The sequence below is a fragment of the Orbicella franksi genome, chromosome 9 (genome assembly GCF_964199315.1).
Source record: "Orbicella franksi chromosome 9, jaOrbFran1.1, whole genome shotgun sequence".
Taxonomy (NCBI): Eukaryota; Metazoa; Cnidaria; class Anthozoa; order Scleractinia; family Merulinidae; genus Orbicella; species Orbicella franksi.
The window spans coordinates 20,719,580-20,735,564 of record NC_138153.1 but is presented as its reverse complement, the minus strand read 5'-3'; the positions used below and the strand labels follow the sequence as shown (position 1 = coordinate 20,735,564).

Genomic DNA, 15,985 nt, shown 5'->3' with positions numbered 1-15,985 from the left:
AACTCAAGTCCTAAGACAGAAACATCAATACCAGAATAGCCCTTGACTCACTAGGGTAATTTTAAGGGTGGGGAGGTATAAAATAAAATCTGGATATGGCCTCAATTGATAGAAATTAAGGTTACTCCAAGCCTTTAGGGGTGTCCCCAGAAAAAAAACTCATAGGTGTGCTGTTCTTAAGGAAACCCCTGCAAACTATATATCAATAGAAAGGTTAAGAAATGTAGAATTCGATGAAATTATAATCTGTTTTGCTGATTGCTTTCCTAAGGTGGCAGAAGCCATTGACGCTAAAACGACTGACTCAGGACACATTTGTGTTGATTTGCTCAGTCCAGAATCATAACAAAACAATCAAATTGTCAAGAAACCAAACCATCTTGTATGCACATGTTTTGCGATGATGCCATTTGTTTTTGCCCTTGCTGCATGCAGAATCCTTTGCACCACAAAAATGTGATATCATTCAATGGTCCACCTGCCTGCCTACCTGCCTTACAGCCCAAAAAAGACTGGCTTTATGTTCACAAGACACCCACAAGATCGCATGGCACCATGGTATTAGTCAATGCCTTCTCCACTTTGCCAAATTAATGACTGTTTTAAATTTATGGTGTGTCAGGAAACGTACCAACTCCTCAAATTTTTTTTGACCACCCTTGTCATATGTATTACATGAAACATGTCTGTTTCAAAATCACTAGTTAGCGAAAATCCGTTTGCTCATTTAACTGCATCCTTTAAAGGCATTTGAAACAGTTGTACAGTTATATTAAGGCTCGAAAGAGTACAGTTCAATGGCTCTTAAGGCAAAAATTTCAACTTTTTTCATTATGTAGAAATACTGTAGGGAAAGTCATTTATCAAAAAGAAAAAGGCAGGTCTCTGAACAACCACGATTGTTAAACCCTTGCAGAGTTATAACACTGGCCCGGGTTGTTCAAAAGGTGGATAACCATATACACTGGATAAATCACTATCCTGTGGATAGCTTGGTTTGTCCTATTAACACTTATCCAGTGGATAGCAATTTATCTGGTGGATAGTGTTATCCACTTTTCGAACAACTGGAACCTGGCCAATAGCACCATTACTTACTTACTTTGGCCCTTCGCTCTTCCCGGAGCATAGGCCACCAATAACAACTCTCCAGTTTCCTCTGTCCTGAGCTATCCTTTCAAGTGTTTTCCATGTGTGTCCAGTCCTTTTAATGTCCTTTTCAAGCTCCCGCCGCCAGGTGTTCCGTGGTCTCCCTCTCTTTCTTTGACCTTGGTGGTTCCAGTTCAGGGCTTGATGGCCGATGCTACTAGGTGGTTTGCATAGCATATGGCCAAGCCAGCTCCATCTCCTTCGTCGGATGTCCTCTTCCACTGGAGTTTGCTGCGTCCTTGCCCGTAGGTTCTCATTGCTGATAGTCTCTGGCCAATGGATTCTTAGGATTCTACGTAAGCACTGATTAATAAAGGTCTGGATCTTCTTCATCGATGCCTTGGTTGTCCGCCATGTTTCTGCTTCATACAACAATACCGGCTTAACGTTGAGTTAAACAAACGTACCTTGGTGGATGTACTGCTTTCTCTGGAGCTCCAGACCTTTTTTAGCATGTTAAATGCTGATAGTGCCTTGCCGATCCTAGTTTTCACATCTGCGTCTGTTCCCCACTTTTGTCCATTACACTGCCTAAATAGGTAAAAGACTCAACTTCCTCCAGTTCCTCCCCTTCAATTTTGACTGGCTCGTCAGTGCCTGCATTGATCCTCAGGATCTTTGTCTTCTGTTTATTGAGCGTCAGTCCTACTTGCATTGAGGTGTGATGCAGGTCCGATGTTTTTTCCTGCATCTGCTGATAGTTGTGTGACAGAAGCGCTAGGTCGTCCGCAAAGTCCAGGTCGTCCAACTGCGACCACAAGGTCCACTGGATCCCGTTTCTTTTCTGGTTTGTGACAGCTCTCATGATCCAATCTATAGCCAAGATAAACAATGGGTGACAGCATCCCTGCCTCACCCTGGTCTTAACCTCAAACTTCTCTGTCAGTTGCCCCTCGTGAACCACTCTGCAAGACAAACCCTCACAAGAGTTCCGAATCAGATTGATGAACTTCATGGGTACATCATAATGTCAAAACAGCTTCCATAATGTCTCCCTGTCTAGGCTATCGAAAGCCTTCTCGTAGTCGACAAAATTTACGTAAAGGGGGGAGTTCCATTCAATTGATTGTTCCACTATAATTTGCAGTGTTGTGATCTGGTCGGTACATGACCTGCCTGGCCTGAAGCCGGCTTGCTGATCCTGGAGGCTGAGATCTACCGGCCCTTTCAACCTTTCAAAGATGACTCTGTTCAGTACTTTCCCTGGCAGACAGGAGTGTGATCCCTCTATAATTTGAACACAGGCCAAGGTCTCCTTTCTTGGGGATCTTGATCAGGAGTCCTTCCTTCCATTCTGAAGGGATCTCTTCCCAGATTTTCTCAAACAATCCATAGAGCATCTCAGCAAGCATCTCTGGATCTACCTTGAGTGCTTCCGCTGGAATCTCATCTGTGCCTGCTGCCTTGCCATTCTTCAGTTGTTTGATGGCCTTCCTGATTTCTTCCCTGGTGGGCTTACCACAATCAATTGGCAGGTCTTCCTCTGCGGCGGGGATGTCTGGTGTATTTGCTGGAGCTGGTCTGTTAAGAAGCTCCTCAAAGTGTTCTGCCCATCTACTTAGCTGCTTATCCGCACCCATCAAGACACTTCCGTTCTTATCTTTGACCGGACGTTCTGTTCGTCCAAACTTTCCTGCAAGCTTCTTGGTTATGTCATAAACCTGTTTCATGTTCCCAGTTGCTGCCACCTCCTCTGCTTCCTGGGCCATTCTATCCACAAAGTTCCTCTTATCTGTTCTGATATTTCTCCTTACTTCACTGTTTACTTTAGCGTATTGTTTCTGCGCTTCTTTCTTTGCTGCCCTTGTTCGGCAGTTGTTAATTGCCGCCTTCTTAGTTTTCCTTTCCTGTATCTTCTGGTGTGTCTCTGCCGAAAGCCATTCCTTCTGTTCAAGTTTTCTTCGGCCCACCACTTCTTCGCAAGCATAGTTAACTGCCTCCTTTATATCCTTCCATTGCAAATTAATGTCCAAACCCTCATCATCCTCATGCAACTCCTGTAGGATTTGGTATCTATTGGACAGTGTCACTCTGAATCTCTCTGCCATACTTACATCCCTCAGGAAATCCACATTATATCGTGCTCTTCTTCTTTCTTGACCTGTTCCATTCCTTCTCAACTTAAGGTTTAGTTTGGCAACTACCAGATGATGATCCGATGCAGCATTTACTCCCCTCTTGACCCGGACGTCTTCTAACGATCTTCTGAACTTCTTTGCAATACAGATGTGGTCGATCTGGTTCTCTGTTATAAGGTCCGGGGACACCCATGTTGCCTTGTGTATCCTCTTGTGCGGAAACACACTGCCTCCAATCACCACGTTGTTTAAAGCACATGCATCTGCAAAGCGCTCACCGTTTTCATTCATCTTACCGAGCCCCTGTCTTCCCATTACTTCATCATACCCTGTGTTGTCCGATCCAATCTTGGCATTAAAGTCGCCCATCAGAATATTGATATCTTGGTTTCTTAACCTGCTGAGGATGTCGTGCAGCTGATTGTAGAACCCATCCTTCACCTCATCACTCTTGTCATTTGTTGGGGCATAACACTGCACTACATTCATCCTAATGTTCTTCCTCGCTGTTCTAAAGGATGCTGTGATGAACCTTGGTCCTCTTGCTTCCCACCCAATCAGGGCTTTTTGTGCCTCTTTCGTCAGCAGAAGTGCTACACCCTCCATATGGGGAGCATTGCTCTCTTCATGTCCAGAATACAACACCATCTCTCCTGTTGTCCGTCGCAGTTGTCCTGACTGCTTCCACCTGGTCTCACAAAGTCCCAGCACCACAAGGTTGTAATTGTGCATTTCTCTAGCTACCTGGGCTGTCTTCCCTGACTCAAACATTGTTCTGATGTTCCAAGTTCTGATGTTTAAGGTTTTTCTGGTCAACAGAAGGGTAGTCAGCATTGCAGGTTCCTTTCGGTTTTCCCTGTAACTCGTCATGCACCTTTGCGAGGAAAGCCCTTCTTCTCCCAGAAGTTGTGGAGTTTGTCAATTCATCATTGGTGTTTCTGTAGCAGCATAGCTTTTACGGGGTAGGGGTGCTAACCCTACGCCCAACCTTCCTCCTTTCTCAGCTGGGCTTAGGACCGTCCATGGTGGAGTTAATAGCACCATTACTGTTCATAATAGACCAATTTCGATATATTAAAATTCAGCCTAAACCAATAGACCTCAGTACGAGGCTGTGGGGAATAACTACAGAGTTTGTGGGGTTTATTCCCCAGAGCCTTGTGTTGAGGTGTATTGTTTCAGGCTGAATTTTAATATATCAAAATTGGTCGATTTTACTACTTCGTGTGAGTGCTTGCTTGTATGCTCTTACGGTTTTCTTTTTTATTCCCCACTTCAAAAATTAGTGACAACCCTGAAGCCGACGTTGCTATTTATACTGAACTCTTACATCAAAGGTCTAGTTATAAGCCAAAGCAACTCCTCAAGGTTGAATTATATTGCTGGTAGTTCATAGTTAGCTGGGTACATAAAGAAAAATAGATAATGACAGAGACACATTGTAGAGGGTACAATGGCCAACACTGGCTGATTAAGAAAAAGAACACAAGCCTTTTAGACTCAGTAAAAAATGCTTCCTAAACTGCTATAAAATAATCCACTTTATTAATCGAGAAACTTGAATTTATTTTGAAATCTGCAGATTAATACTGACCGTTTTAATGCTATGTGGCCGAAACTGTGTGTCCTGGCAAGATCCACACCTTTAGATAAGTTCACATTAGTGAAAGGGATGATGGAGAGTCATGTTAAACCTGCTGGAGAGATTGTAGCTGTGACAGGCTCAGGGGCTAATGATGGCCCAGTGTTAAGAATGGCAGATGTTGGCTTCACTATGGCAAGTCCTATATTATTGTTTTTCTGAAAGTACTTCATCTGAAGAATAGTAACCAATACGATATTTTAAACCTGGAAATGTTTATTATTTAATTAGTGGTTCAGTGTAGGCCAAATATCTCTATGTAAACTGATGGAATATATTTATCAAGACAGCTATGAACAGTTGCTTGTTGTCAGTATTATTCAAATTACTTACGGTATATGTGGAGCCATTAGGAGCAAGCTATTGCTTGCTTCTCTTCTCAGTGGACATTGTTTATAGTCTATTTCAAAGAAAGGCATGGTGGCTTTAATATGTACTGCTTATTTGACCAACTCTTTCTTTAAAAAACATTTTACAAAGGCTGATTGTTTGGCACAAACAAATGAACAATGTAATGAATATTACAGCAATTAGATTTATTTGGAAAATTTCCAGCAGATTTAAGATGGCGTCAACTTATAATGTTACAAAATGCTGAGTGTTAATGTAGGCTGACAGTTCTCTTCACGTTTTAGGGGGTGGCAGGCACTGACATTTCTAAGGAGGCTTCTGACGTCATACTTTTAAATGATGACTTTAACAGTATTGTAAATGCCATTAAGTGGGGACGCCATATCTACCACACCATCCTTAAGTTTCTACAGTTTCAATTCACTGTCTGTTGGGTTGCCGTTATCATAGTAATCTTTGGAGCAGCAATTGTTGGTGTAAGTAAAATCTGTTATTTATGCCAGTGCTCATCTCATCTGTTGTTTCTGGACTGAGGAAGTAATTTGAGTCTATTGCTATTATTGCTATTGCTATTACTAGCACTAGCACTATTACTATTACTATTACTAGCACTATTACTATTACTATTACTATTACTATTACTATTACTATTACTATTACTATTACTATTACTATTACTATTACTATTACTATTACTATTACTATTACTATTACTATTACTAGCACTATTACTAGCACTATTACTAGCACTATTACTATTACTATTGCTATTACTATTACTATTACTATTACTATTACTATTACTATTACTATTACTATTACTATTACTAGCACTATTATTAGCACTATTACTAGCACTATTACTATTGCTATTACTATTACTAGCACTATTACTATTACTATTACTATTACTATTACTAGCACTATTACTAGCACTAGAGCGGTTTTCATTTGATTGTCGAAAGTAATTAGACAATTACTTTGGTTTTGGTTTTGGTTTTACCACGGTTTGAGATTGGCTGAGTAGTCTAATTGGTAAGTAATTGGTTTGGTTTTGGTTTTACGACACTCAATTGAAAACCGCTCTATTACCATTGCCAGTGCCATTGCCATTGCCATTGCCATTGCCATTGCCATTGCCATTGCCATTGCCATTGCCATTACTATTACTATTACGATTACTAACACTATTACTATTACTATTACGATTACTAACACTATTACTAACACTATTACTAACACTATTACTAGCACTATTACTAGCACTAGGACTGTTGCTATTATTTTTATTATTATTATTATTATTTTTATTATTATTATTATTATTATTATTATTATTAGTCCATGTCTTATGTATTTTTAGTGTATTTTCTATCAATTTTCTATTTTTACTATTGGTAGTATTAAAGTGAAGATGAGTAAGGTTCCGTAATTAGTAGAATGTGTATCATAAAGTTGAGAGTAATTTTCTTTTGTTTTTGGTTACTTCTCACGTACAATCGATGACAAAGCGCAAATACTTTTGTTACATTTCTGTGACATTTTAAACAAGTCATTCCAATTTGAGCTCTTCTCAATTCCCTTTATCTCTGTAAACTACATTTTGCTTCCTTTTTTAACGACTTTATTAGAATTGTTATTGTAAATAGTTTTGTGCTGTAAATAATCATCACGTTAAGTTTAATTTTTTTGTTATTATTGTTATTATTATTATTATTATTATTATTACTATTGTATATATACTATAATGAATTATTATTATTATTTTGATATTATTATTATAATTACCGAAAACTTAAGGAGCAACAGAATTTCTGAATTTTTTACCAGATACATGTAAGATTCAAGTTTGTATGGAAAAGTGCTCAATAAATTATTTAATTATTTTATTATTACTATTGTTATTGTTATTATTAGTATTGCTTTGGTCTCACTTTGGGTGTTCATGACGAAACACTACTACTTTTAGCTGTCAAAGCATCTTTCAGGGTGCACTCTGAAATAATAATCAAAAAACGTTCTATTTCCGTTTTTAGGCTTGATTTCTGCTGGTCTCTCAAGTCCAGTATATAGGAATAGCTAGCGCAGGCTCCTTGAACAGCTGCTGGTAATCAAGCCTATTCCATTTTAAGTGGTGTCTTTTAGGGCTCAAAGAAAGCTTGAGCCACACCCAGATTGGTCTCCTTTAGTGGTTTAATTCAAATTTTCAAACGAACATCTTCGACCTTTTCGTATGGGAGTACCCCGGGAGTAAAGTTGGCCAGGGTTGAAACCCAGACCATTTGATCCAGAGTGCAGAGTTCTAAAGAAAAGGTTAAATAAGGTTAAATTCATCGCAATTAAATGATTACAATTACTTTATTCATTTTCCATATTTACAATATGGAATTAGTATTTATAGCGTTTTACAATCAATTTATTCATCTTCCATAGAGCGGTTTTCAATTGAGTGTCGTAAAACCAAAACCAAACGAATTACTTACCAATTAGACTACTCAGCCAATCTCGAACCGAAGTAAAACCAAAACCAAAACCAAAGTAATTGTCTAATTACTTTCAACACTCAATTGAAAACCGCTCTATTTATAATATGTAATTAGTATTTATAGCGTTTTACAATTAATTTATTCATTTTCAATGTTATTTATTTATTTAGTTATTTATTTATTTATTTATTTTACTTTATATTGATTGGATGAAGGCGTTATCAATTATTAAATGTAGATGTAGATGTTGGGAACTGGTGTCTAGAAGGTTAGCGGGGTGCCAAATGCAATGTGCAGAAGGGAGGTAGCAATGACAATCCCAGAAGCGGAAACCCCCTCAAGAAGCGGTCACCAACTGGCACCTTCACACTGCAAGATATCAGTGAAAACAACTTACCTGACCCATTACTTACCAAGAAACCAACATACCAAAAGGGAGGGAGGAGAGGGAGCAAGAATCAGCAAAGATTCCCCTAGCATGAGCTGTGAAATGAACCTCAACAATCAGCTAACTGAACTGCACATGTAGTGTAGTTAAAAACAAGGGCTCAGCGAATCTTCTAAAGGCTGCCCCACAGGTCACTTACCATTAAGGGGCAGACCGCTCACTGCGGCTGCACTGGATTGAGTCTAACTTAGTCTAAATGATATTTGTCATATTAAAATGAAAAGAATGGCAATTATAAAGATTTGGGCAAATTGACACCAATTGCAACTAACAAACTTGAAAATTTTTGGCCTAAATTGTTCAAAATGTGCCATGGTCTTTGTGCCAGTTTGTCTTTTGATGTCATCAACTCACCTTGCCTTTACTTGCTTTGTAGAGGAGTCCACTTGTTGCTACACAGCTGTTGTGGATCAACCTGATAATGGACACTTTGGCCTGCTTTGCCCTAACAAGAGATATTCCTATTGACGACCTCATGAAGTACAAGCCCTATGGTCGTCACAAGCCTTTGATCTCACGCACTTTACTCCGCAATGTGATTGGTCACAGTATCTACCAGCTTATTGTCATGTTTGTGTTGATCTTCATGGGAAGCGACTTGTTTGACATTGTAGATGGCTTTGATCCCGAAACCTTCTGTATGCCAACTCAACACAGCTCTATAGTGTTCACAACATTTGTGTTCATGCAGCTGTTTAATGAGGTCAATGCAAGAATGATGCAGGAAAGGAATGTCTTCAATGGAATCCACAGAAACTGTGTTTTCCTTATTATCTGGTTTGGTCAAGCTGTGATGCAGGTTAACTTTTGTTAAGGCCAGATTTTTGTGTGAATAGTATGGTTTAGCAGTTATGTTGGCTGCACCCACAAAATTTGTTAACAAGGTTTGCCTGTTAATTTTTTTCTTTTGTTTAGATCATAATAGTGCAATTCTTCCACACAGCATTCCACGTGAAAGGCATGGATGTGGATCAGTGGATGTGGTGCTTGTTTCTTGGCTTCTCAGAGCTCATCTGGGCTCAATTCGTCTTTACAGTCCCTAAAAGCGTTATTCCTGAATCATTACGCTGTGTTGCTGTTGGTACGCCGCAAGGACGAGGCATTGCTTATATTAGAAGCTGCTCCCGTGTTGAACAGCAGGTACAAACACCTATTAATTTTGTTTGATTCCAGCGAAACAAACTTACGTTTTTGTTTTTCTGCCAGAGTTTAGAGGTGTAACTAACTTAACTGATACTCTGGCAAGCATCACAGAAGCGCTCCCTCCCTCCTGAATCATTTCCCCTCGCATCGACTGAACAACCAACTGACCAATCCACAAACCAACTGCTCCCTTGCGTGCGTGCGTGCGTGCGTGCGTGCGTGCTTGACTCATTAATTCATTGAGTCGTTGATTCATTCATTGATTCGTTTATTGATTCATCCATTAGAGTTTTTCCGCTCAACAACCTTCAGATGCAAATGTACCCATTATGAACATTAGACATGTAAATTCCCCGCCTTTTCGATTTATATAAGGGCCTGTTACTTCATGTCGAAACCTTCGAAGAGCTGACCTAGAATTACGACGCATGGCGCAACAGTAGCAGACTAGAAATTAGAAATTCGTGAACACAATAATTGTTTTCAGTGGTTTATCGACACTCGTAAACGAGTAAACAAGTGACGATAGTTTTAAAAATGATTTCCAGTCCATATTGCGCAGTCTCAGCACCCTAATGTTTATAAACATTATAAATCTCGCTCGATGAAATGCGAATCGATATTATTCGTTACGAACCACATACCTTATCTTTGAGGCCTTTCAAATTCTTTCTCCAACAGCTTCATTGATTTGTACAGCTGCGAAGTTGTTTCATCAAAGGATATGAGAAAGAACGAAGCATATTAAAAGTTTCGACCGCTTCGCATCCATAATGGCGGTTGTTTTAAAACTTTGAATGTACTTCATGTAAGTAGTTGCAAGATGTTTACAGTTTGTGATGTCTTGCATAAAACAAAACAAACGCAGACAAACTCTCGAGAGTGCACAGTACGGGCTGGAATTGTGCGTCGGGAACATGGCGCCAGGAACGATGGCTGTTATCAGTTGTCTTACATTTGTGCACGTTTCTCACTGAACGCCATATTTCTTTATTTCAAAACCTACAGCGAAGAAGAAACAGCCTTGACAAAGCTATCATGTAAATAAAGAGCGCTGGTTCCAACCGGCGATGTACGATCGTTAGTCTTACTGCGACAATTTTGTGCTTTTAAAATTTATCTGGGTTTATAAGGTATTTGCGAACGTAGCGAGCTGAATGAAATGTACAGCAAAATCACGCCAGTTTAGTTCTGGGAGTGCGACTGCGCTGTCTTGAAAGAGACGTCAATATATAGATATCAATGATGCAACCAACCGCTCCTGGTTGCATCTTTGATACGCCCCAATGTGACTGCGCGATGCAGTTAGTGAGTTCATAATGTGTTAAGTCATCATTTGGCTGTGTGACCGCGTCATGCGGTTCCAGTCACATTTCACCCTTGCTCACCATAGAGTCTCCAGTATCTCAGTGGCTAGAGCGTCCGGCTAGATCATGGAGGGTCGTGGGTTCAAATCCCATCTGGAACTCGGATTCCTTTCCAAGTTGTTATTTTTACATTTAAAATTCCTTATAATAATCACTTTGAGGGTATTTTCGTTTAACACACCATTAGTGGTATAGACTTTTAATTGTCAAGCATGGTGGGTCATTGAAGGTGGTCGCTCAGGGACCTACTTGTCTGTATGTAATACAAAATGAGTCATTAATTTAAAGATGTTTTTGTTCAACAGGACAGTGGAATAGTGGCGTCACTATTGAGTCCAGCAGATGAAGTGACACCACAGCTTGGCATTCCAGATGAGCGTCTACCAGTGGAATAACAGCTCTGTGTGCTGAAGTTGGACGAGTGTTGTTTACCACTCTTGTTTGGATCTACAGAACTTGACGACACATTAATGATGAGAGTAGCAATGTAGAGTCAGTCTGCCAGTCAGTTCTTTTGCTAGTTATTTTGCAACCTGTTGCCTGGGTAGCTGTGCTTTGTTGTAGCTCGTAAGTCATTTTCTTGATTCCATCATTGTACCATCAACTGAATTAGAATGGTAGCATTTAACTATGAGAGAAGTGCTTTTATAAGTTAAGTAACTTAACTTACAGCGGCATAAAATGTAATGTAAAACTTAAAATGCTTATTTCAAGTAGTAACGCTTCTAAAAGATTATTTCAAGCAGTAACGCTTTTAAAAGATTAACCATTATCTAGAATGATCATAGTTTCTACTAGGATGAAATCCATCACTTCCATTTTCCGGGTATGATTGGTGATGATGGGGGTTACCATTTAATAACAAAATCCGGAAATTTCGGTTGAAAGTCAAATGGAACAGTAATTTTCTGGAAAATCCGTTCGGAAATTGTAAACTACCTCCAGAGGTAGGCCTCTTTTCCCGTTCGGAACAGAACGACGGAAATTTCCTTACCATTTGGCAAATTGTCCAGTTTCCAGTCTCTCATCAGCCGAAAACAATTACGGGAAATCGGATTGCAAATGGTAAGCGCCATCTCGTTCGGTTGGTTTGCTGATTTTGGAAAAACCCTTACCATTATAAAACGGTCATCCCAACCGGTTTATTCTGACAAATGGTAGGCACCCAATATGGTTAGTATTTACAGGAGCGTCTACAGCATATTCTTTACGGAATCTCCTGATCAAGCCGTGCAAACGTGAAATTTAATAGATTCTATTTTAGCTGTTCGTTTCGTCCGTTCGTTTGATTCGCTTGCTTTTTGTTACTAGAGTTTAGAAGAATTTACTTAAGATATTATCCTGTTGTTATGGAACTTGAATTTCTCTAATTTAGATCTGAAGCTTAAAAAGTTTGAAAGATTACAATTTATTATGTAATGTAATTTAAGGTCCCGAACCTTTAAATCGCGCTTTGGGCACATTTTTGAGACGTGCTTTTTAACATGAAAGATTTAACGGATTTCTTTGTTTTTGGCATCTTAAATGATAAGATGGCGGCACTCTTCTACTATTTGTACGTTATAATCTGATGTATAACCTAATGTATACGTCAGTTTGTGAAGCGAGTTACACCGTCACGATTGTTATTTTTTACGCAGTGGCTATTCGTACGGCACCCGTACGGCGACTTGTATTTCCTATTCGTACGGGAGTCAGAAGATTTCATTGAATTTCTCTGTAATTGCTGATTCTTCCTTATCCAAATTATCATATTTACCTTAAGAACAAATAAGCGATTCCAATGAGTGCCGTTTCTTTGAGTCAGATTAATTTGCGTAATCTCTACATACTAAAGCGAACGACCCACTCGCGTAGTTAATACTTACGCACATGTCACGCTACCTCTGGTTCACAGATTTGCTGGTTACAAAGTACACAGTAGGCTGAAAAAGTGCGAAAATAATTTCTTTTAGCCTTTTAAAAACGTACAATACATTGACTTGGATCGGGTGGTAAGTGACAACTTGGAACTTCTATGAATTTGGACTCTTGTCGGTAGTCCCGTACGAATTATTCGAATTTTTGTTATTCATACGGAAGTTTTTCCTGCTTCCATAGCAGACGCAGTTTCAGTCAGCGTTAGATAGTTCTTTTCGTATTTAGTGCGGCTACTTGCGGTTAGTTTACCGAAGGATGGATGCTTCGAACGTTTTCTCCTTCCAAATCAGGTGAGGAATACATGCACATTGAATCTTGTAACGCAAACTGTTCCACGAAAATACGGCTGGACAGGTATTGTCTGAGGAAAGTGTGCAACTATGACATTTAAAAACAGGTTAGCGATTCTTAAATTTAGTGGTAACTTTTAGTTACACTCGAGGAATCCCGTATGAATAGCAGATACCAGTCGCTGTACGGTCCCTTATCGCGTGACATGTGAGTGAGTATTAATTAGTTCGGAAAAAATTTGAAGTGTCGCGAGTGGGTCGTTCGCTTAGTATGCAGAGAGTACGCAAATTAATCTGGCTCAAAGAAACGACACTCATTGGAATCGCTTATTTTTCCTAAAGGTAAATATAATAATTTGGATAAGGAAGAATCAGCAATTACCGAGAAATTCAATGAAATCTTCTGACTCCCGTACGAATAGGAAATACAAGTCGCCGTACGGGTGCCGTACGAATAGCCACTGCGTATTTTTTAAATACATTTGTTATTCATAAACTACAAAACATAGTTACAGTTCATTTTAACACATAATGCAGAGTAAAAAGTTATATTTCACGGGCAAAAAAAGCTACTTACATCAATACTGCTTGCGAAAGATAACACACGCAACGATACAATTGCCGAAATTCATGTGACGTCATTATTTTCCATAATAATCCTTGCAAGTTTATGCGTTGCGTGACATGGAAATGGCGGCTCGATAAGCCCCTCGAGTACGTCAAAAGATGAGTTATTGCTCAAGTTTTTGCTAACTAAACAGTTCTTGCTTCAGAAGGAGCATTAATTCTCTAGAGTGATAACGTTTCTTTTAGATGGCAAAACTCAATGGCAGATGTTTATGTTACTGTACGGCCGCCATGTTGGTGCCCCTCCGAAGGGCACCAACATGGCGTCTCCATACAAAGCTCTATAAATTTGGGTGAAACACTTTTCCGAATAACGCGCGAATGAATAACCGCACAGACCTAAATCTTGGCGAGGTTATTTATATATCAATCATCTTTCATATCCCAGCTTCTTGACTTAGTTTATTGAATGGTTACGATTTTTATCTTTGATGGCGTGACATTGCAAACCAGCCATACAATACAAGGGAGTTTCTTATTATATTAATTAGATTTGTAATGTGTCTGTTTAGGAAACTAATTTTGAACAACATAGAGCAGTTCTTTCCATTTTTTGTCATGTTATTTTGTTATTTTGTTTGGCAATCAGTAGAAAGCCCTAATTTGGTTTAAAGTTGTTTTTATTCGACACTGGAAGATAACTTGCTCGCTAAGGGTAATAATATGATTTAGTACAAAATCTTTTCTGATAAGAGTTACATGAGTTGAGTTTAATTATGAAGGTTAACTACTAAAATAATCAGTAAAGCCATTCGGTTATCGAAAGTCAAGACCAGGAGGTAATTTCGGAGTGAATGAATAGATGCTCAAGGTGTTGTTATTGACTTGTAAAAATCGAGGAGCATGTAAAACGTTTTTACTGTCACTGCCACCAAGTCCAATTCAATCGTTTGTCGCTTAGGATGCCACAAACCCTTGAAATAGAAGAAATCTTTCTTTCCGAAGAGCGCGACTCGAAAGTACATCCAACACGCAAACTTTGAGGTTCGGGCCAAACCTTGTTGGTAGAATTCTATATGGTAACCAGTCGTTTCGCCCGATAACCAGTTCGCCCGATGTCCCAGACTGAAAGTTCAAAGAAGGATGTGTTGAATTCTATCTTTTGACTAAACGAGCGGAAAAGACAACACTGTAGACTGAATTAGTGTAACCCGTTTTTTATATGCTAATAAGAATCCCTAAATGGAATTTAGGAACACAACACTAACAACCTCGCGAGGTGTATCCAAACTTGAGCAAAAATTCTTACCGGGAATTTTGCCCTAAATTTGATTTTCCTTCCGGTAATTTCGGTTGAATGGTTTGCTTTGCGGAAATTCAATAATTTCCGCTTTTTCTGGAAAATTTAATTTCCCGGGAAATTTCCGTACCATTTGTCCCCATTTCCAAATTTTGGGAATTTAAGGTTGAATAGAAAATAAAACTCCTAGCGCTTCAAATTCCTAATTGTGGACATTTATTCAAAATAACACGCTTCTGATGCCTGCATGCCGGCGTGCAAGTACCGGTGCGAGTGTTTCTCAGGCACAGGCGTCAGAAAGCCAGCGATATAATGTTATGTAACATCAAAAAAATGGTAAGAATATTCAAAAGTACTACGCGTATTTCGCGCACCTTCACTGTTTTTTCCCTGGCAAAGAATATTTTGGTTCAGATTTTAAACAGTCCAGTACATTCCAACGGCAAAACGATCTCTTGCGTACCCAACCTGGTCATTAGAGTATTATGCGCCTCATTAACATATAAGGAACGGGTTATACGAATTCACTCTACAGCTCATTGTGGGCATTGGGTTCATCACAGAGCTAACAGTCCGGCTAATCATGGCGAACTGGCTTTCGTGCGAAACTTCCATATTAGGGAGTTTTGTTTACCTTTCTTGCAACGCTGATAGCCGTGATACACAGATATCCTGTGGGCTTTGAAGATAAGAATTGTTTTCGTTTACGATTTCACAACCTCAATTCTTATATGTTAATTAGAATTATTAAATGCTAATACAAGGAGCAATAGAGCGTTTTCACTCACGCGGCAAGCAGCCATGCAGATTTATTGGCACAAGTGTTTTAAAAAACCCAACAAAAAGAAAGAAAGTGTTTACATAAGAAAAGAGTTCAACTCACAGGATTGGTCCTGTAGATCGACATGGCCGTCGTTTCTTATTATGGGTGCCGTGAAGTCATGTGTAAACGCTCTATAAAGAGCACACGCTCCAGAGTGTATTGTTTTTTCAAAAATTATGATTTGTGTTCATGCAGGTATCAAATATCAAAATAGTTTGGATGCACAATTTTCTTTGAACATGCATTATTCATTGTTCTTTACCATACCGTTAATAAAGAAGAGATTCGAGGTTTGTGAAATCTTTCTGATGACTGCATTGCGAAGCTAAAAATAAATAATTATGCTGAGGAAACACTATAATGTGACCATTGTGCTTCAAGGAAATTTTGAAGGGGAAGAATTTTGAAGTGTTCATTCTCC

General features: G+C 39.1%; 2 protein-coding genes across 4 annotated transcripts in view; one reads left to right on the top strand and one right to left on the bottom strand.

Moving 5' to 3' along the window:
- Positions 1-15,864, top strand: part of LOC145497896 (plasma membrane calcium-transporting ATPase 4-like) — a 42,373-nt gene extending 26,509 nt beyond the window's left edge. For 2 of the 3 annotated variants that reach the window (XM_081477772.1, XM_081477773.1), the window contains 5 exons: positions 4,810-5,004; positions 5,505-5,696; positions 8,531-8,953; positions 9,070-9,294; positions 10,970-15,864. In XM_081477772.1, the coding sequence (XP_081333898.1) occupies positions 4,810-5,004; positions 5,505-5,696; positions 8,531-8,953; positions 9,070-9,294; positions 10,970-11,059 (1,125 nt within the window). In that variant the 3' untranslated portion in view covers positions 11,060-15,864. Of the gene's footprint in view, positions 1-4,809; positions 5,005-5,504; positions 5,697-8,530; positions 9,295-10,969 lie in introns of those variants that run through there. The other variant, XM_081477774.1, reaches the window with a different exon arrangement.
- LOC145497929 (uncharacterized) lies at positions 1,621-4,782 on the bottom strand. The gene has a single exon (XM_081477806.1). The coding sequence runs from the start codon at positions 4,095-4,097 to the stop codon at positions 2,325-2,327; it is 1,773 nt and encodes a 590-aa protein (XP_081333932.1). The 5' UTR covers positions 4,098-4,782; the 3' UTR covers positions 1,621-2,324.
- Positions 15,865-15,985: the final 121 nt, after the last annotated feature.